The sequence below is a fragment of the Grammomys surdaster genome, unplaced genomic scaffold (assembly GCF_004785775.1).
Source record: "Grammomys surdaster isolate TR1022 unplaced genomic scaffold, NIH_TR_1.0 213, whole genome shotgun sequence".
Lineage (NCBI taxonomy): Eukaryota > Metazoa > Chordata > Mammalia > Rodentia > Muridae > Grammomys > Grammomys surdaster.
This window is the reverse complement of record NW_021604658.1, coordinates 1,717,309-1,737,912: the sequence shown is the minus strand read 5'-3', so window position 1 is coordinate 1,737,912 and position 20,604 is coordinate 1,717,309. Positions and strand designations below refer to the sequence as shown.

At 41.9% G+C, this 20,604-nt stretch overlaps 1 protein-coding gene across 1 annotated transcript in view; it reads left to right on the top strand.

The window, feature by feature from the left end:
• The window catches only part of Usp32 (ubiquitin specific peptidase 32), a 141,254-nt gene extending 129,634 nt beyond the window's left edge, over window positions 1-11,620 (top strand). The window contains exons 30-34 of the mRNA XM_028772406.1: window positions 4,111-4,302; window positions 5,265-5,553; window positions 7,219-7,643; window positions 8,404-8,496; window positions 9,446-11,620. Of these exons, the coding sequence (XP_028628239.1) occupies window positions 4,111-4,302; window positions 5,265-5,553; window positions 7,219-7,643; window positions 8,404-8,496; window positions 9,446-9,619 (1,173 nt within the window). The 3' untranslated portion in view covers window positions 9,620-11,620. The remainder of the gene's footprint in view (window positions 1-4,110; window positions 4,303-5,264; window positions 5,554-7,218; window positions 7,644-8,403; window positions 8,497-9,445) is intronic.
• The last annotated feature ends 8,984 nt before the right edge of the window (window positions 11,621-20,604 follow it).

The following is a 20,604-nucleotide window of genomic DNA, read 5'->3' as shown; positions in this document are numbered from 1 at the left end:
TCTCTCTCTCTCTCTCTCTCTCTCTCTCTCTCTCTCTCTCTCTCTCTCTCTCTTTAATCTTTTTATGTATTTAGATATTTCGCCTACATATATGTCTGTACACCACTTGCGTGTCTGGTACTCACGGAGTCCAGAAGAAGTTCCTTGGAACTCGAGTTAAGACAATTATGAGCTGCCATGTGGTTCCTGGGAATTGAACCCCAGATCCTCTGGAAGGGGCAGTCAATGCTCTAACCTGTTGAACCATCTCTCCAGCCCCACTTTTTAAATGTGTGTGTATGTGTGTGTGTGCATGCACCATACATTTGTGGTGCATGTGTGTCTGTCTGTCTGTCTGTCTGTCTGTCTGTACATTCCATGGCACATGTAACAATCAGAGGACAAAGCTCAGGAATTGGTTTTCTCCTTCTGTAGTGTGGGTTCTGGGAATTGAACTCAGATAACAGACTTGGCAGGCAGTACTTTTACCCACTGAGCCATCTCATCAACCTAACACACCAAGTCTTATGGGTAAGATTTTGGGTGTTTTTTGTTATGTGTTTAGCACCAAGTGGCTGGTTGTTTGTTTGTTTGACTGGTTGTCTGTTTTTTTGTTTTGTTTTGTTTTGGGTTTTTTTTTTTTTTTTTTTTTTGATACAGGGTTTCTCTGTGTAGCACTAGATGTCCTAAAATTCACTCTATAGACCAGGGTAGCCCCAGACTCAGATCTACCTGCCTCTGCTTCACAGTGCTGGGATTAAAGACATGTAACACCACACCTGACAGAAAGCTACAGGCTTAGAATCTGCACCCCAGACCACTGAGAATCATTTGGGCTTTTTAACACCCAATAGTATGGGCTGAGGGTGTAATGCAGTTTGTAGAATGCTTGCCTTGTATGTATGAAGCCCTAGCTTTGAACCCTAGAGATACCAGGCATAGTGGCAGATGGCTATAATCCTAGCACTGTGGAAGCTAAGGCAGAAAAGATTATGAGTTCAAAGCTTACCTGAGCTATATATAATAAGACCCTGTCTCAAAGATGGAAAAAAAATGGAAAGGAGTAAAAGCTGATATATTTTTTGTTTTATTGAGACATGATCTCACTTTGTAGCCCAGGCTGGTTTTAATGTAGTGATCCGCCTACCTCAGCCTCCTAAGTGCTAAGATTATAGGTGTGTACATCCACCCATATTTTCTTAGCATATCCACTTTTCCTTAAGATGACCAGCTCAAAAGATAACCGAGAGAGTTGGCCACAGTACCACATTCTTAATACCTGCTTTCAGGAAGTTCAAACAGGAAGATCAGGAGTTTGAAGCTACCTGGCTACCTAGGGTGGTCAGTACCAGCCTGAACTGCATAGCAAGACCCTGTCACAGAGAAACAGAAATAGCCTGAGAGACTGTTAGTACATTATTACTATGGATTTTGTTTTCAGAGCCAGTGACCCCAACAGATTATTCTTTTAAATATAAAAACATACGTTTCCCCTGAAGTTCCTCTTAAATGGTATTCTTTAGACCAGATAGTGAGTGATACATTGTTAAAACCTTCATTGCCCAATGAACTCCGACCTTGATAGTTTATTGGCATATTTGACATTCTGTGACTCAGCTCTCTGGTCTGTAGGGGAAAAGTCTCTCCTGAAAACCTGCAGTAAATGAAATGGCCAATTTATAATCCAAGCAGCCCAATGTTCCCAAGAGTTTTAGTAAAGCTAACAGATAAGAAATTGCCTTGGGTGAAGATAAGCAGTTCACCTGTGGAAGAGGGGCAGTAAGTGGCTGGGGGACACTGGGAACTTTAAAAGGAAGAAGCAGGCGTTGTTGGGTTTGTAGTCCAGGCTCTGCCTTGGAAGAAAAAATTCAGTATTCATATATGAAGTCTCAGATAGCGTTTATATCACTGATGGCATGCCCTTTCCTACCTTCTCATTCATAATAGAGACAAGCAAGTCTCATCTCATCTAATGGTTCTTGAGTGCTTGTTGGGTTGTAGGCGAGAATATGAGGTTGGGGAGAAAGTCCTTGACTGTTGCTATCTTGATCCTTCTCTCAGTCCTCTGACCTACTTTACCCTTCCCACTTTTATGCTCTCTCTCTCTTTTTGTTTGCGCTTAGGATTTTTCTTTATGATGCTAGAGATTGAAGCCAGAGCCCCAAAACACCCTAAGCAAATACTCTACTGCTGATTTACACTCCTAGCCTTTGCACTGTCTTCTTAACTCCTTCTTATCCCAAAGCTTATCATACCGGTAGTCTGGACCCAAAAGTTTTGACCAGAAATTAAAGATCATATCAGCAGATTCATCATTCTTTTAAGTTTGCTATTCCTTTTATTGCCATCATAGAAAAAAAGAACTTCCATTAAACTGAGGTGACTCAGTGGTAGTATACATGAGGGATTCAATCCACTTTATTCTCCTATACCCCCTCCAAAAGAACAGAGTCATGAAACATAATGATAAGTCTGTTACATGTTGATATGCAAATGAGTTATATATTAGGGTTTAATATCTAGTATATTGTTTTCTCATGAGGTTTTCAGGGTCTTTTCTTTCTTTTTGAGGATTTTTTTCATTTTTTATGTGTATTGGTGTTTTGCTTGCATGTATGTCTGTGTGAGGGTGTCAGAGTCCCTTGAACTGGAGTTACAGACAGGTGTAAGCTGCCATGTGGATGCTGGGAATTGGACCCAGGTCCTCTGAAAGAACAGCCAATAATCTTAATCTCTGAGCCATCTCTCTGGCCCTTTCTGGATCTTTTATTTTTTTCATCCAGATCTGGCATCAGTATTCTGTATTATTTCTTTTAACTCTGTCACATATGCAGTATTCTAATATTTCTTTCTGCCTAAAATATGCTTACTTTTACTACTCTTTTCTTGAAAGGTAGTTCACATTTAAACTGTCTTAAATTTCAAAATTGTGAAGTAAACAGGCATTTTAATTCTTGTTTTTTATTTTGGTTTGTTTTCTCATTTTAAGGATTCAGAAAAAATTTTAAGAGAAACTATACGCAGAGACTGGAAAGGTAGCTCATTTGATAGAGTGCTTCTCTAGGGTTCATAGAGCCCTGTACTCACTTCATCACAGCATAAAATCATGTGTGGTGGCACACACCTGTTTTTCCAGGGTTATACAGCATGCATGCTCACCTACTCACCCCAGAAAAAGAACCCATTACAGACAAAAGTAACAGTTACACCGAAGTCCAACTTGGTGAACCGAGTTTTTATTGGGATTACTAACAGGTATGGGTGAGATAAACTGAATTATACAGCTCTACCAGGGCTAAAAAGTGGATAAGAGCATTACTTTCTTCCAGAGGACCCTGGTTCAATTTCCAGTACCTACTTGGTGGTTCTACAGGATCTGCCCTCTTCTGACTTCTGGAACTTGCTGCCCAACCTATAGGCAGCTGGCTGGGGAGGTCCAAAAAAATCTCTTAGCATTTTGGCTGGTCAGAGACTTCTCAGGCAGTAGTTTGTGGATTCTATACAGCTGTCGTGCAGGGGGTGGGGGGCACTTTGAAGATCTTGCAAGTTTCAGCTTTATGTGAAGTTTGTTTAACAACCTGCATCTCATGAGCCTCCTGCCCACCTCCTGGAGGGAATATGTGTGAGGGAGGGTCTTTTGCCTGCACGTATATGTATTTGGCTATGCTTGCAGAGGCCAAAAAAGGGCATCAGACCCCCTTGGAACTAGAATTACAGCTAGTTGTTATACATCATGTGGGTGCTGGAAATTAAACCCATTTCCTCAGAAAGAGCAATCAATACTCTTAATAGCTAACCCATCTCTTTAGTTCCACAGAGAGTGTTTCAGTTCTGGGGAACTTGCTACACAATCCAACAGGAGGATCAGAAGTTCAAAGTTATCCTCAGTTACACAGTGAATTCTGGACAACCCTGAGCTACATGAGACCCTGTCTCAAAAGAAAAAAATCTCGTATAGTCATTTAGCCGGGCGGTGGTGGCGCACATCTTTAATCCCAGCACTTGGGAGGCAGAGGCAGGTGGATTTCTGAGTTCAAGGCCAGCCTGGTCTGCAGAGTGAGTTCCAGGATAGGTGTTCATTTTAAATGCCCTCAGCACAACTCTGATGCATCCTGTTTCCTCCTCTTACAGGTTGTAGAAGAGCATGAAAGCGTGGAGCAGAGTCGGCGAGCACAAGCTGAGCCCATCAACCTGGACAGCTGTCTCCGTGCCTTCACCAGTGAGGAGGAACTGGGGGAAAATGAGATGTACTACTGCTCCAAGTGTAAAACTCACTGTTTGGCAACCAAGAAGCTGGACCTCTGGAGGCTTCCTCCAATCCTGGTATGTTAATAGCCCTGTGTCTATGAGAAGAGTCTAGTGTGAATGAGAGGAATTATTAACAGGATTTGGGGCTATTTTTGAGATAAGATATTTCCTATAGCTTTTTCTACCTGGGTATGGTGCCACATACCTATAATCACAGAATTTGGGAGGCTGAGACAGGAGGATTACCAAAAACTTAAGGCAAGCTTAGGCTACATTGTGAGTTCCAAGCTAACTTAGACAAAGTAAGGCCCTGATTCCAAAAAGAAAGAAAGTGAGGTGAAGGGGGTGTAAAAGTAGCTTTTATTCGCCTGAAGTAGTTGTCTTTTCCAAGGCTTGCTTGTCTGCTAACCTAGGCCTGGTCCAGGAAGCTTCTAGCCTCTGTGTAATCTTATCTAGGACTAGAATGTTTTCAGCCTGAGACTTACTTCTGAATAAGCTCACCCTTCCTACTTCTTTCTGACCTCTGGCTGGCTGGTTCAACTCAGCTGTTCTGCTTCTTCTAATTCTCTGACTCATATCTCTCTTCAACCTGTCTCTGTACAATGAATGGTCCTGGTAAAACTGCCTTCTACTTCCCTTCTCTGTGCCACTCTCTCTTCTCTTTGAGAGTTGATCATATCATATTCTTTCTTTCTTTTTTTTTTTTTTTTTTTGGTTTTTTGAGACAGGGTTTCTCTGTGTAGCTCTGGGCTGTCCTGGAACTCACTCTGTAGACCAGGCCGGCCTCAAACTCAGAAATCCACCTACCTCTGCCTCCCAAGTGCTGGGATTAAAGTTGTGTGCCACCACTGCCTGGCCATGCATAGATTTTTGAATGACAGCTTTGATGACTTTGCCAATTGCATATATGCATATAACAATGACATAATTCAAGGAATAAAAGCATTTATTTAAAACATATATTTGAGATTGTTAACAATGCACAAATGTTACATGTTCTTCAGAACCCTTGAATGTTCCTATCTTTTCTTCTTCAGATTATTCACCTTAAACGATTTCAGTTTGTAAATGGACGGTGGATAAAGTCACAGAAAATTGTTAAATTTCCTCGTGAAAGTTTTGACCCTAGTGCTTTTTTAGTACCAAGAGACCCAATTCTTTGCCAGCATAAACCACTCACACCCCAGGGGGATGACTTCTCTGAGCTAAGGATCCCAGCAGGAGATGTGAAGAAAATGGACGTCCAGAACTCAGCAGGGGAGGAGGATGTGCTCCTGAGCAAGAGCCCATCTTCACTCAGTGCAAATATCACCAGTAGCCCAAAAGGTAAGGGGGAAGGGCGCGCGTGTGCGTGCGTGCGTGCGTGCGTGCGTGCGTGCGTGCGTGCGTGCGTGTGTGTGTGTGTGTGTCATGGTCTTGTATACCTCTAGCTGCCTTCTCCAGCTGCCTTCTGTTCTGGACCTGTAGTTTGATGGAGTGATGAATCCTATCTGGAATCAAGCCTGTCTGTATTTCAGCATTCTACTTTGAGCACAAATAACAGCCTCTTTAAATCTAGATTCTCGTTTGTTATTCGTAAAATGGAGAAAATACCAAGTTACAGCAAGAGTATTTGAAATACCAGGAGTAGTGGTGCTGTAAGTCACAAACCAGAGAGACATCAGTGCTGGTACTAAGCCAGTTTTGTTTTGTTTTTTTTCTTTTTCTTTTTTCTTTTTTCTTTTTTCTTTTTTTTTTTTTTTTTTTTTTTGCTTTAAGGTCAGGCGCGTGCGGTGGTGGCGCGCACCTTTAATCCTAGCACTTGGGAGGCAGAGGCAGGTGGATTTCTGAGTTCGAGGACAGCAAGGGCTACACAGAGAAATCCTGTCCCGAAAAACCAAAAAAAAAAAAAAAAAAAAAAAGTTCAGGACCCCAACTCACAAGATGATAAAATCCACATTCATGGTGGGTCTTCCTTTCTTAATTAAACCTTCCTAAATCACCTTTCTGTGATTTTATAATTCCTACAATGCATTATAACCTTTTGCTGCTGCCTATCTTATTAGAGTTCTCTAGAGGGATTAGAATGGCTTACAGGCTGTGGTCCAGCTACCCCAACAATGGCTGTCTACCAATGGAAGGTCCAAGAGTCAGTAGTTGTTCAGTCCATGAGACAAGATATCTCAGCTGGTCTTCAGTAAACACCAGAATCCCAAAGAAGTAGGCACTAATGCCAGTGGAGGAGTGGACTTGCCATCATGAGCAAGAGTAAGCAGGCGAAGAGAGTGAGCTTCCTTCTTCCGTGTCCTTTATAGAGGCTGCCAACAGAAGGTGTGCCCAGATTAAAGGTGGGCCTTCCCACCTCAGAAGATGTGGATTTTGAGGCACTGGTGGCACACACCTTTAATTCTGCCACTCTGGAGGGAGAGTGGATCTCAGAGTTCTAGGCTATCCTGGTTTACAGAGCATGTTCCAGAACAGCCAGGACTATACAGAGTCTTAAAATTTATATATACAGGCTAAAATATATACGCACTAAACCCTATCTCAAAAAAAGAAAAAAATGAAAACTGAAAATCTGGATTAAAGGTTTATTGTCCAACCTCAAAAGATCTAAATTAAATCAGTTTTAAAGGTAGTGTACACCTGGAGGCAGAGGCAGGCAGATATCTCAAGTTTTAGACCAGCCTGATCTACAGAGTGAGTTTCAGGAAAGCCAGGGCTACGCAGAGAAATCTGTCTTCTGGGGATTAAAAAAAAAAAATTAATATAGGTAATTTTTTTAAAAACAGTTATAAATGTCCACTTCAGTTTTAGTTTCAATTTCAGATGTAGTCACGTTTACTGCCAAGAAGAACCATCACAAGCTCTGTAATAAGGAGTAAGAATAGGCAGCCAGCGTTCCTGTCTTTGTATGTACACATTAAGGAAGCTAACTTCAGAGTTAGCATTTGGCATCAAACTTAACTTGTGGCATTTGGACTTACAAGGCTCTCCCTCTCTCTTTCACAGGTTCACCTTCATCATCAAGAAAAAGTGGAGCCAGCTGTCCTTCCAGCAAAACTAGCAGCCCTAACAGCAGCCCACGAACCTTGGGGAGGAACAAAGGGAGGCTCCGGCTGCCTCAAATTGGCAGCAAAAATAAATTGTCCAATAGTAAGGAGAATTTGGATGCCAGCAAAGAGAATGGGGCTGGGCAGATCTGTGAGCTGGCTGACACTTTGAACCGAGGACATGTGCTGGGAGGCAGCCAGCCTGAGCTGGTCACTCCTCTGGATCATGAGATCACTCTGGCTAATGGATTTCTTTATGAGCATGAGACATGTGGCAATGGCTATAGCAATGGTCAGTTTGGAAACCATAGTGAAGAAGACAGCACTGATGACCAAAGAGAAGATACACACAGTAAACCTATTTATAATCTATATGCAATTTCGGTAAGTGATGTATTACATGGATTTCAACAAATATTTCTCAAGCTAGGCATGGTGAGACAGACATGCTTTTAATCCCAGCACTTGAAAGGCAGAGACAGATCTCTGAATTCAAGGCCAACCTGGTCTACAGAGTGTGTTTAAGGACAGCCAAGGATACATTGAGAAACAAAAAATGGGCTAGAGAGATGGCTCAGTAGTTAAGAGTACTGACTGTTCTTCCAGAAGTCCTGACTTCAATTCCTAGCAACCAAATAGTGGCTCACAACCATATGTAATGGGATCCAATGCTCTCTTCTGGTGTCTGAAAACAGCAATGTACTCACATAAAATAAATAGATCTTTTAAAAAAAAAAAAAAAAGAAAGAAAGAAAGAAAGAAAGAAAAGAAAAAACCAAGATGGCCACGTAGATAGTATAATTTGACTCAGAGGTTCAAATAATCCTATATTAAGTATTTCTAAGGAATGTTTTTCTTTCTAAATAACTGTTACAGGCCAAACCTGGTAACACATTCCTCTAACCTTACCACTTAAGGATCTCAAGTTTAGGCCAGTCTAGGCTATATAGCAAGATACTGTCTTTAAAAAAAAAAAAAAATCACACATACATATGTGAAATAGGATTTGTTTTTGGAAAAATTAGGTGATTGTAAACATTTTTTTCCTTACTACCTAGGTGGTCATCTTGCTTAGATCTCAGCACTATGCCCTGGCTGAAGTACTGTTAATTACTAACACACCACCACTCTCTTCTTTCTTTAGTGCCATTCAGGAATTCTGGGTGGAGGCCATTATGTCACTTATGCCAAAAACCCAAACTGCAAGTGGTACTGTTACAATGACAGCAGCTGTAAGGTAAATATTCTCTTTTTCTTTTCTTTTTTTTTTGTTTGGTTTGGTTTGGTTTGGTTTTGGTTTTTCAAGACAGGGTTTCTCTGTGTATCCCTGGTTGTCCTGGAACTCACTCTGTAGACCAGGCTAGCCTCGAACTCTCAAACTCAGAAATCCGCCTGCCTCTGCCTCCCAAGTAAGGTAAATATTCTCAATTTTTAAATGAAAGTTAGAAACAGAATGCAACAACTTTGGGGAACATAATTGAAACAATGCCCCTTCCACTGAGCAAGAAGTAGTCTGTGTGAAGGAGGTCTCTGCATAGATGCTGTTCGGTGCTGCAGAGGCAGATGTGATGGCACAACTAGGGATGAGCAGAAAATATGAGTAGTGAACAAAAAGAAGGTGCTATATGATGAGAAATTGAATGTTTTGGGTTTGAGTTGGTCGTGTCTTGTCCTCTGGGTATGTATCTCCCCATGCCGACCGTAACGCCTGGGGCAGCACATTTAGGAAAGCACTTAGACTAAAGATTTGAGCTCTGCTTTTTTTTTTTTTTTTTTTTTTTTTGAACCATTAGAATTTGATGGGGTTTGTTGGATATGGTGGCTACCCCTTTGGTGGAAGTGGAGCTAGGATCAGGAGTTCAATCAAGGTCATATTCCTCTACCTAAATGAGTTTAAGGCCACTCAGGGCTACATGAGACAGTGTCCCAAAAAAACTTCTCTCTCACTTACCAAAATAAATAAATAATAATTTGATGAGGTTTAGAGCATTCCTTTGCTTATGATTAAAATATTTTCCAAAAAAAAAAAAAAACAGAGGTTGAAAGTAATGAGATGTATTTTCGGTCAGATGTGAGACAATTGATTCTAGCAGTCAGTCAGTCTAGACTAACGTAGAGAGAGCTGGCCTTCCTGACAGCACTGAGAGCCCACAGGCTTGTTGTTAAAGGCGTTCCTGTCCTTTCAGGAGCTTCACCCTGATGAGATCGACACCGACTCTGCCTACATTCTTTTCTATGAGCAGCAGGGCATAGACTGCGCACAGTTTCTGCCCAAGACAGACGGCAAGAAGATGGCAGACACGAGTAGCATGGACGAAGACTTTGAGTCTGACTACAAGAAGTACTGTGTGCTACAGTAAAGCTACACTTGGGCTGCTAGCTGGGCTGCTGGGAAGGGAGGTGACTCCTTGTAGCTGGCATTTTTCAGAATCGTCCCTGAAAAGCAGGCTAAGTGTAGTTATTTTACCCTGTGACCTGAAGCACAAAATAAAAGTCCTAGTTAAAATAGCAGTCAACTTTAAGGATAGTAATAATTTTGTTTTGAAGTCTCTTACAAGCTGTCTAGTAGAGAACTTGGAGGCAGAGCCCACCATTGGCCTGTAAACAAGAGGGTTTGGCACCAATCACCTGGGACCAAGTAAGAATTTAATTGTGCTTGTCCAAATAATGAACAAACTTTTCGTGAGTATAGAGTTTACCAATAATCATAACAGGATACTAAGGATTTCCTTGGAATCAAAAGTTTAAAAAAAAAAAAAAAAGAAAAACCAACAAAAACTGTAATGTTGTCTGGGGACGACATGATATGCTACCTCCTTTTTCCTTTTTCCTGAAGTCTCATTCTGTTGTGTTGACAAATAGAGAAAACAAGACCATGCAGGAGTGCCGACAGTTCTTAGGTATGGACAGAGTTTTCAGTTTTTTGAACCATTTCCCCAATCTTTCTATGTCTTTTTTGCTTTTTGTTGTTGTTGGGTTTGTGTTTGAAACAGTGATTGATGGCAGAGGCATATGACCATATGAATGGAAAGAGTCTCTGAAGACGTATGTGCCTTCTACCCAGACTCAGTTCTGAGACCCAGGAGAAAGGAAAGGCAGCCTCGATGTCCAGCTCAGACTACTCTCCTGCAGAGGTGCACTGATGGGTGTGGCAGCTGCCACAGGGTTTGCACCATAGGCCCCAAGCAGTATTGCACAAAGAGCTTCTAGGAAGGTGGGTGGCTGCAAAGCCAGACAGTTCCTGTTAGTGGTGGGATATTTTTTCCCCTTTGTTTCTCATTTTGCACTTTAAAAGAGAGAACACATGCAAACAATTGTGCTTGTACTTTAATGGCTCCAAGGGCTATAAATTAACTCCATTAGAGTGTAAAATTTTAAAACAAAAATACATCCAACATTAATAGTTCCTAAGAATTGTTTAAGAAAGTGCTGGGTTTAGAAAGCAAACTCTAGTTGTTTGCCTGTCTGTTCCTTACCAACTTTTTTTTCTTTGCACTAGTCATTAAAAAATCATTTTTTTGTTCACTTTTTTCTAACTATTCAAAACTGGAACAAAAGTATAAATGTTATTTATTTTTGGAAGCATTTTTCCCTGTGTTGTGTTTTAATATATAGTTAAAAAAAATTTTCACCTTATTTTTGGTCCATTAAAAAAAATTCATCAAGACCCTGGGAGTTGATTCTCATTTGCTGTCAGATCCTCTTAGCCCTTCCTCATGGGTAGTAAATACCAATGCAGTTAGTGTTCATGCTCTGATAGCTGAGACCAGTACCTGTCTAGCTCTCAGCACAGCGGGAAAAGTTGTCTTAAACAACTGCCTAGGGTGACCCCTTTCCAGAAGAGTGAGAATACTTAAAAGGAAGGAGCGGCCTAAAGGAGTGATGTGTACATCATAGATTCAAGGTTTTCAGTGTATGAAATCATCCACTCCTACCTGGACAAGTCCCATGAAAAAGTAGATTTTCAGTAATTTCCTTACAGATGTTTTAGTTGAGCAGGTAGCACAATCTACTAATGTTGTTTGATCTGTGTTTGTTATATTGGTTGTAATTAATTTTTTTAATTCAAGAACTAGCAGAAAATTTATTAAATTAACTATTAACTACATTCACCTTGTAAATTTCTGTATAAAACTTGTTGACAATGCACTGACTTTAGGAAGACATTAATGTACATAGAGTGTAAATAAGATAGTGTTGATGTACTGAAATATGAACTGTATAAAAAGTATTGGTCATTGTATATGGCGTGCACCTGTTTATCTGTAACTGTTACCCAAACAAATTAAATACTGCAGGTGTCCAATGTGATTTTTCCTTGTACAAGTAAACACAAAAACTCTGTTTCTTTCTCGCTGTGATCCTGTTTTAATTCTTCTATGTGCACAATATCAATCCTGTTTACAAAGAGGATGTTTAACTTTAGAGGGAGTAGAAACTGTGGAGGTAGAAGGAACCTGCAGTGACCAGGTGAATTTTACTTAAATATGACTCACATTCACAGGGTATAGAGCTGGTGTAAACTGAAAATACATGAGAGAGATGGTTTTCATACTAATCAAGAGATAAGATGAAGAAACTTTCCATTTGTATAATACCTTGAAATGGTCCTAATTGTGGGGACAAGGGGTCAGGGCATTAAGAAACTAGAAATGTCCCTGGTTGCTTTTTCTCAAGATTTCTTTTATTACTGGTCATGGTGACACATGCTTTTAGTCCCAGCACTGGGAAAGCAGAGGCAGGCAGATCTTTTTGAGTTCAAGGCCAGCTTGGTCTACACAGAGCAAGTTCCAGGACAGTTACACTTACACAGAGAAACTCTGTCTTGAAACCCTCCCAAACAATCGTTTTGGTTTGTTTTGGTTTGTTTACTTGTCTGGGATGTGTAAAGTTGTCCAGGGATACCAGAAAGGACTGTTTGTTTCCCTGGAGTGGGAGTTTATAAGACTCTAAGAGATGCTAGAAACCAAGCCCCAGTCCCTCTAAAAGAGCAGCAAGTGCTTTAACCTCTGAGTCAACCTTCCAGGACCATAAAACTTAATTTTATGTTTAATTATGCATATTTGTATGTATATATGGGATGTGCATGTTTGAGTGCAGGTGCCCATGGAGTTGAGACGAGGTCATGGGATGCCTGAAGTTGGAATTACAGCACTTATGAGCTACTTCTTGTGGGTGCTGGGAACCAAAGGTGGGTCTTCTGCAAGAGCAACAAACATGAGCCATCTCTCTTAAGAGCTCTCTAAAGACATTTGGCACTTTTACTAACAATGAAGAGCCAGAGCTGTCAATTACCCTGTAGTAATGTTGCTCCTACAGTAATTTTATTTACCTTTAAAGTTCAAATATCTAATAAATACTCAAGTTTATAGGAATAAATTTCATGTAAGTATTCAGTGTAAAAGCCTGTCCCCGTAAGGTTTGGTCCTATTTTGCAGGGAGGTTTGGGCTTTTTTGTTGTTTTGCTTTTGTTTTTAAAGCCTTAACTATACTGGCACTAGGAAAATTTAATGACTCTCAGCTCACATTCTTCATTAATAAGCATACATATTAAACATACAAATGAACTGTTAAATCAGTAGCAACTGTACTTTAAAGAGCAAACAGGAGGTAGATTCCCAGAAAGCCCTAAAAATGAGCACAGCTTTTCAAGTACCAGTCTGCATTCCAGCTTTAAAAGGTCTTGAAGGGACCAGCTTTGGCTCCTAGCATTTGAGCGATCTTCATTCAGAGGGCCTCAGCTCTGAGGAGTCTCCACCACTTGGTGGCATTGCTTAATGGTTTTTTTCTTCCTTGCAGCTTCCTTGAATTGGAGCAAGTAGTTGACTTGTCATGTTGTTTCTGGCTACTTTTTAAACATTATTACGTAATTTATTATTGAGCCAGGATGTAAACATGGGGAGATCAGAGTATAGTTTGCAAGATTGATTTTTTTTTCCTTTCATCCTGTGGATCCAAGGAAGATTGAACTTAGTTAAAGCCCGGTGGCAAGGGTCTTTACTGAACCATCTTGCCAGTCTCTGCCCACTCCCCAGCTCACTCCTGCCCAGCTAAAGGTTGAGTATAGAAGTCCCCTAGAATGAGCCAGGATGTACAACTTGAGAAACGGGGATATTAGCGTTCCCTGATAATGTGCCAGTAGGTTCCTTAATGTTTATATCGTAAAGACAAAAATGCCATTCTGATCAAAGATCTGTCCAGGGCAAATCAACTAAAAGAAGCTATCCTTAGGTTTGCTGACCAGTAGGAGGCAAATGGAAGATACACAGGAGACAAATTCAGACCTGTAGAAATCAGGTTGGAAAATGAGCGGGTCTGGCAATGGGTGATGTGAAAAGCAGTAGAACCTAAAATTCTTGGAGGGTGGATGGTGTAACTCCATCTGATTGTTGTGGAAGAACATGGGTTAAAAAAAATCAGAAATCCAGATATTAATGTAAAATAGTCCATTTAGAAATGAAAAACTGGGGGCCTGCAGTGATAGCAGACATCCAGAGGTTCTGAGTTCAATTCCCAGCAACCACATGGTGGCTCATAGCCATCTATAATGAAATCTGATGTCCTCTTCTGGTATGTCTGAAGACAGCTACAGTGTACTCATATACATAAAATAAATATGTAAATCTTTTTAATGGAGGAAGGAAAATAACCAGTAATCCTAGCACATGTAGGAGGCAGAGACAGGAGGTTCACAAATTTGAGGCTAACGTGGGCTGTGTATAACAAGTTCTATGACAGCTTGGGCTATACAGAGAGAACCAAGTACTTGCCAGCACTTAGGAGCCCACGGCAAGCAGATCTCTTGTGAGTTCAAGGCAAGTCTGGACAGTTCCTGTCAGCCAGGAATACAAAGCAAGACCCTATATCTAGAATTTTCTTGAATATTCTGTTGACTCATCCTCTGATCTAGTACTTGGAAAGTTGAAATGGGATCTTTTGAGCACTGGAGTTGAAGACCCTACTCTCAAATGCAGTTTATAGTTTTAATTCTGGGGTGGGGCTGAGACAAGGTTTTTCTGCATAGCCCTGGCTGTCCTGGAATTTGTTATGTAGACCAGACTGGACTTGAACTCAGAATCACCTTATTTCGGAAAGTTATTGAAAAGAATATGTCATGTATATAGGGAATAGAATGAAAATATCCTTTACCCACTTAGGGAAACAATACTAGTACCATATGGTAGTTGTCAAGTTTATCACCAATTGAGAGATGCGTGCTAAACAGCACATGAGGACCTATTTATGGAGTGTGGTGCTGGGCTCACTGGGTACAGTGGTTCCCAGCCAGTGTAGCATCATTATGAGAGTCAGTTAGGAGCTTGTTAAAATCACTGACCCAAGTCCCCATCCACCAGTGTCATCCCTTCTATGTTCCTGGCATCTTTACATACAGCCTTACAAGCCTGTCTTCTAGATGTCCAGGGACGTGAACTTTTAAAACACTCTCCAGGGGAGAAGCTTTTGCAACCAGTTTGTAATGATCTTCAGGATGGTCATTTATGGAAACCACTGCCCCCAAAAATGAGTCATCTCTTCAGTCTACCTGGGGAAAGATGACAGAGATGCTACAGGTACATACAGAAGGAGGAGTGACAGTTAACCAAGACAGTGACTGTAATGAAGTGCTGTCCTTATGAAGTATTGACTCAGAACATCAGACAGTAGGCTGTTGACAGTGCTTCAGGGAATGCTAAGTTGAAAAGAGAAGCAAGTATACCATGAAGAAAGATCAGGATTACATTTTTCAGAATAAGAGAGCACCTCACAGATAGGCCATGAGCAGTGTAGGCTGTTCCAGCTAAGTTAAAGGCACTTGAGTGCAGATCATCAGAAGGCAAGAGCTATGGTCTGAAGGCCTTTAATGGTCAGACTAGTTTCAAATGAACGTAATTCATATTGCTGAGTATTTTGGCATGACTAGGAAATATTTCTGTATTTCATATGATTTGCTGTAATTTTCTTTCTCATGTACAGAGTGCTTTTGCTAGTTTCTGTGTCTGTTTCTCTCTCCCCCTCTCCCCCTCCTTCCTGTGGTGATGGAACCCACCTTGCACACTACACAAGCACTCTTACCACTGAGCCACACCTCCAGCCTTAGAAATGTCTCTCAGTAACAAGTTTTTTGCCTTTCTGTAAGACCAAGAGGAACTCATCACTGAATACTCAGTACTCCAAGGAAGTCTTGTGTAAGTAAAGGCAAAGGGCAAATGAAGTCAGACAAGGGGAATGAAAAGCTAGGAAGGGTGAAGGCATGCCAAGGAGAAGAGCCTCATCATAGCCAAGTATGGCCTGGAAGGGTGCCTGGTCGGTGGAACTTATGTGATGGCCTTTTCAGTGCCAGTCACTAGATCTCCAAAGCAATGTCCCTGGCTGAATTGCTAAAGCACCATGTCCACTAAAATTGCAAACTAGGCAGGGAGAGACTTCCATATTGGTGATCAGGAATCGAGTAGGGGATACACTTGTCCTCAGAGGCTGTTGAAGCCCCAGGTTCAGTGCTGGATTGCTGTGAAAAGCAGAGGTGTAGAACTCCAGGCCATGCTCCGCACCTTACAGACAGGTCACTTCCCTCTGCACGTCATGTCCCCTTGGGAATAATTAGGTTGTTATACTAGATCATCCATCTTTACTTTTTTCTTTTTTTAATTGGATATTTAATTAATTTATATTTCAAATGTTACCCCCTTTCCTGGTTTCTCCTGCTTCTATGAGGGTGCTCCCCCACCCACCCACTCCTGCCTTACTGCCCTAGCATTCCTCTACACTGGGGCATCAAGCCTTCACAGGACCAAGGGCCTCTCCTTGCATTGGGGTCCCTGTGCTCAGTCCAATGGTTGGCAGTGAGCATCTGCATCTGTATTGGTCAGGATCTAGCAGAGCCTCTCAGGAGACAACTGAATCAAGCTCCTGTCAGCAAGCACTTCTTGGCATCAGCAATAGTGTCTGAGTTTGGTGTCTGCATGTGGGATGGATCCCCAGGTGGGGCAGTCTCTGGATGGCCTTTCCTTCAGTCTCTGCTCCACTCTTTGTCCCAGTATTTCCTTTAGACAGGAGCAATTCTGGGTTAAAATTTTGGAGATGGGTGGATGCTCCCATCCCTCAACCAGGAGCTATGCCTAACCTCTGGATATGGTCTTTACAGGTTCTTCCTCCCTCTTATGGGGTATTTCAGCTAATGTCATTCCCATGAAGTTCTGGGAGATTCTTGCTTTCCTGGCATCTAGAACTTTATGGTTGCTACCCCCTGTTCCCCATCCTTCATTGCTACACACCTCTGTTCAATTTCCTGACCCTCTGTACATCTCTTCCATCTTCTCCCACACCTAATTCTGCCCCTCTTTTCCCCTCCCCCTCTTCTCTTCCTCTCAAGTCCCTCCTACCCTCTACTCCCCTTGATTATTTTATTCCCCCTTCTAAGAAGGACTGAAGCATCCACTCTTTGGTCTTCCTCTTGAGTTTCACGTGGTCTGTGAGTTGTATCATCTTGGTAGACTTTTCCTTTGATGAGTATGAAGTGTCCTTCCTTATCTTTTTTGATAACTTTTGGTTGAAAGTCGATTTTATTTGATAGGCTACTCCAGCTTGTTTCTTGGGACCATTTGCTTGGAAAATTGTTTTCCAGCCTTTTACTCTGTCTTTGTCACTGAGCTGTGTTTCCTGTATGCAGCAAAATTCTGGGTCCTGTTTACATATCCAGTTAGTCTATGTCTTTTTATTGAGTCCATTGGTATTAAGAGATATTAAGGAATAGTGATTGTTGCTTCCTGTTATTTTTGTTGTTAGAGGTGGAATTATGTTTGTGTGGCTATCTTCTTTTGGATTTGTTGGAAGATTACGTTCTTGGTTTTTCTAGGGTGTGGATTCCCTCCATGTGTTGGAGTTTTCCATCTATTATCCTTTGTAGGGCTGGATTTGTGGGAAGACATGGTGTGCCATCTTTACTTTTGAAACAGCATCAGAACTGTATCCTTCCTTCCACACTGTAACTGCCAGAGCTGCTCAGACTGGGATTGTTCAGGTTGATGTCCAAGTGGGAAGTAGGTATTGCCTGAGTATGAGATCAAGTGTCATTAAAGCACCTTTCGCCTCCTAAGTGTGCAAGAAACCTATGGTGCAGGACTCCAGCAACCTTTGAGTTGCTAGCTCCCAGAGTTGGAGTGCCTTCCTGCAAGAGATTTGTGAAGCTCTCAAGTGAGGCCCAGGAAACGCCTTGGTAGCTCAGTGGGCTTTGCAGGGGCCATTTTGTTTTTCCAATTAGTTGTGGGAAAGAGAGCAAGAGCAACCAGAGTGAAACCATGGCTGAATGTGACAGTGCAGAATCCTTTGCAACCAGCTATAGTTCTGCAACTGCACAATGTTGTTGCTTAAGGTCAGATAAATCTCTTACTATGTAGATGCAGGTAGTGCCTGGAGCAGCCTGCTGCCTGGCATCTGTCCTAGGGACAGGGCACCTGTAAATAACCAGCCCACGACCTGTATCCTTTAACTGTGCCAGCTGGAGAAAGTCCCTGCTGCCACTCCTTGTTTGCAGAGCTTCTGCAGCTTGGAATTGCAAATAAACATCATCTCTTTTTTTTTTTTTTTTAAAGAACTTACTCTAGGCCTTGAAGGTAGTCCTGAGCCTAGAACTGGAAGGAAGTGTGCTACTTAGTTTTTTTGTCAACTTGACACTAGCTAGAAACATCTGGGGGAAAGAATGACTCAATTGAGAACATGCCTCCATCAGACTGGCCTGTGGGCTTGTCTAATGGTTGATATAGAGGGGCTCAGTCCACTGTGAGCAGTGCCAACTCTTGGGAAAACAGTCCTGGGCTAAACCAAAAGCAAAGCGTGTGAGTCTTGGAAAGCAAGCCAGTAAGCAGCAGTCCTCCTAATCCATGCTGCTTTCCCTGGCTTCTCTTGGTGATAGACTGTAAAGTGTATGCTGAAATACACTCTCAGCCCTTTCTTCCCCCAAGTTGGCTTTAGTCAGCATTTTATCACAACAAAGAACCCAAGACAGAAAGAAAAGTTGGAAGGCCACTTAAATCTCAGATGTTTTTGTTCTATTTTCGTTGTTGTTATTTAGTTTTGTTTTGAAATAAAATCACTTATATCCCAGAGTAGATTCAAACTAGCTATGTAGCCAAGGATTAACTCCTGATCCTTCTGCTCCACCTGCAGAGTGCTGGGATTACAAGCAGGCACCATCATGTCTGGATTATGCAGTGCTGAGGGTCAGGCCTTCCCTGACCCCAGGGCTTCCTGCGTGTTAGGCAAGCTCTCTACCCACTGAACTACATCCCCAGGTCCTATTTAGAAGATCTGTTTGCATATGCTGTGTGTGTTCCACTGGTTAGTGAACAACACTCAGCATGCGTAGCTCTGTGAGAGATGAACTAAATCCCTTTTTATGGATGAATTTGAAACTGTGAGGTTCAATCACCTGCACAGGATGTTGGTGTCCCACTGATAGAGTGTTTCTGAGCTGGATGAAAACCAAGATTCCAGGAGGAGACAGAATGGACTCAAACCTAGTTGCCGCTTTCCACTCCATTCCTGGGAAAATGGTGGACCCACACTGAGTTTCGGTGGCTTCCTCTTTGACAAGGTCACTATGCCCTTGACTACTTCACCATGTAGTGACAACTCAGTGAATATGAACAACCTTTACAATCAGTTGCACTAAGTGCAAATGCAGCATTGCAGCACCAGGAGAGGAAGTGGGTATCCTAATAGCAAAGCCTCCCCCAGTGCCTGGAAAATGACAAGGGCTCTGATCCAGGAAGTCTGCAGTGGCTCTTGAGGGACACTTAACATCTTAGGTTTGTTCCTTGCCTGTGGTGACCCAAGTACCTCAGGAAGTGGGTAGAAGAAGTGGGGAGTAGAAGGGAAGATGGAACCGGGAAGATGGAACCAGGAAGAGAAAGGGACTCTGGCTGGGGTAAAAGTCACTTGTTCTCATGTTCTCAGCTGCATTCTTTAGTACCTGTGACAGAAGCTATCTAGGAAAGGCTGTGGCAAGCAAGGGAGTTTCCTGGAGATGGCCCACTGTTTGGCAAGGCTGTAATGGGTGTGCTCTGGAGAGGCCCAGCCCCAGAGACTTCGTCACAGGATTGCTTCTCGCTGCTGATAAGCCTTTCCTGCCACTATTCCACAGCCTGGTGATGCCTGGGCAGCAGCCCACACTACTGGGCAAATTTCCTGCAGATCAACATGAAGATGTACTTTCATGAATTAATGCTGTTTTGGTGAATTAATGACTTTATAGAATTCCTTATTTGATTCAAATAATTTTAGGAAGAAAGTTTAAGGAGATGGTTTCAGCTGTTTTACCAGAAAGATGTAATAAAGTCAGAATCAAGAATAGAATGTGGGGCTGGTGAGATGGCTCAGTGGTTAAGAGCACTGACTGCTCTTCTAGAGGTCATGAGTTCAAATCCCAGCAACCACATGTGGCTCACAACCATCTGCAATGAGATCTGATACCCTCATATGGGTGTCTTAAGACAGCTACAGTGTACTTACATATAATAAATAAATTGATTAATTAAAAAAAAGAATAGAATGTGCCCCCTCCTCATACAATAGTAAGTAAAGGCTGCATAATAAGGAATGCAATGAGCTTTCACAATTACACTAAAAATAGAAATAGGCTTGGGACAGACTTGTGATCAAGAAAAAACATTCATCCTAGGTCAGGTCCAAGGATGAGGCCACAGGTGTGCACTATGATAAAGTAAGGCCGTGTATATCTGTTGCTTTGAACTTATAATGAGCTTATAGAATGAAACACTGCTTGGAACTTATTATTGATATCCTTCTATAACTCTCTTTTGTGTAACATTTTATCTATGAGGTAATTTTATAAAGAACTTTTGTCTAAGAAGATATAAAAAAGGCTGAGAAAAAAAGGTGTGGCTATTGGGGCTCTGCTCCATCCACCAAATGTATGTATGTCTGTCTCTCTATATGTATGTACATACATACACATATGTATAAGCATACAGGAAATGCTCAAAGAGGCCAGAAGAGGGCACTGGAAACCCTGGAACTGGAGTTACAGATGGTTGTGAACCACCACATCCTCTGCAAGAGCAGCCAGTGCTCTTAACAGTTGAACATCTCCTCAGCACCATCTATCTGCTTCTGAGAGGTGTCAATTTTGGATGGAGATCGACCATTTCTACTGTCATCAACAGGGAAAGGGCAGGACCAGGTATGGTAGTACTGGTCTTTAATCCCAGTACTTGGGAGGCAGAGACAGATGGATTTCTGTTTGAGGCAAGCTTGGTATACAAAGTGAGACCCTGTCTTCTAAAGAAAGAAAGAAAGAAAGAAAGAAAGAAAGAAAGAAAGAAAGAAA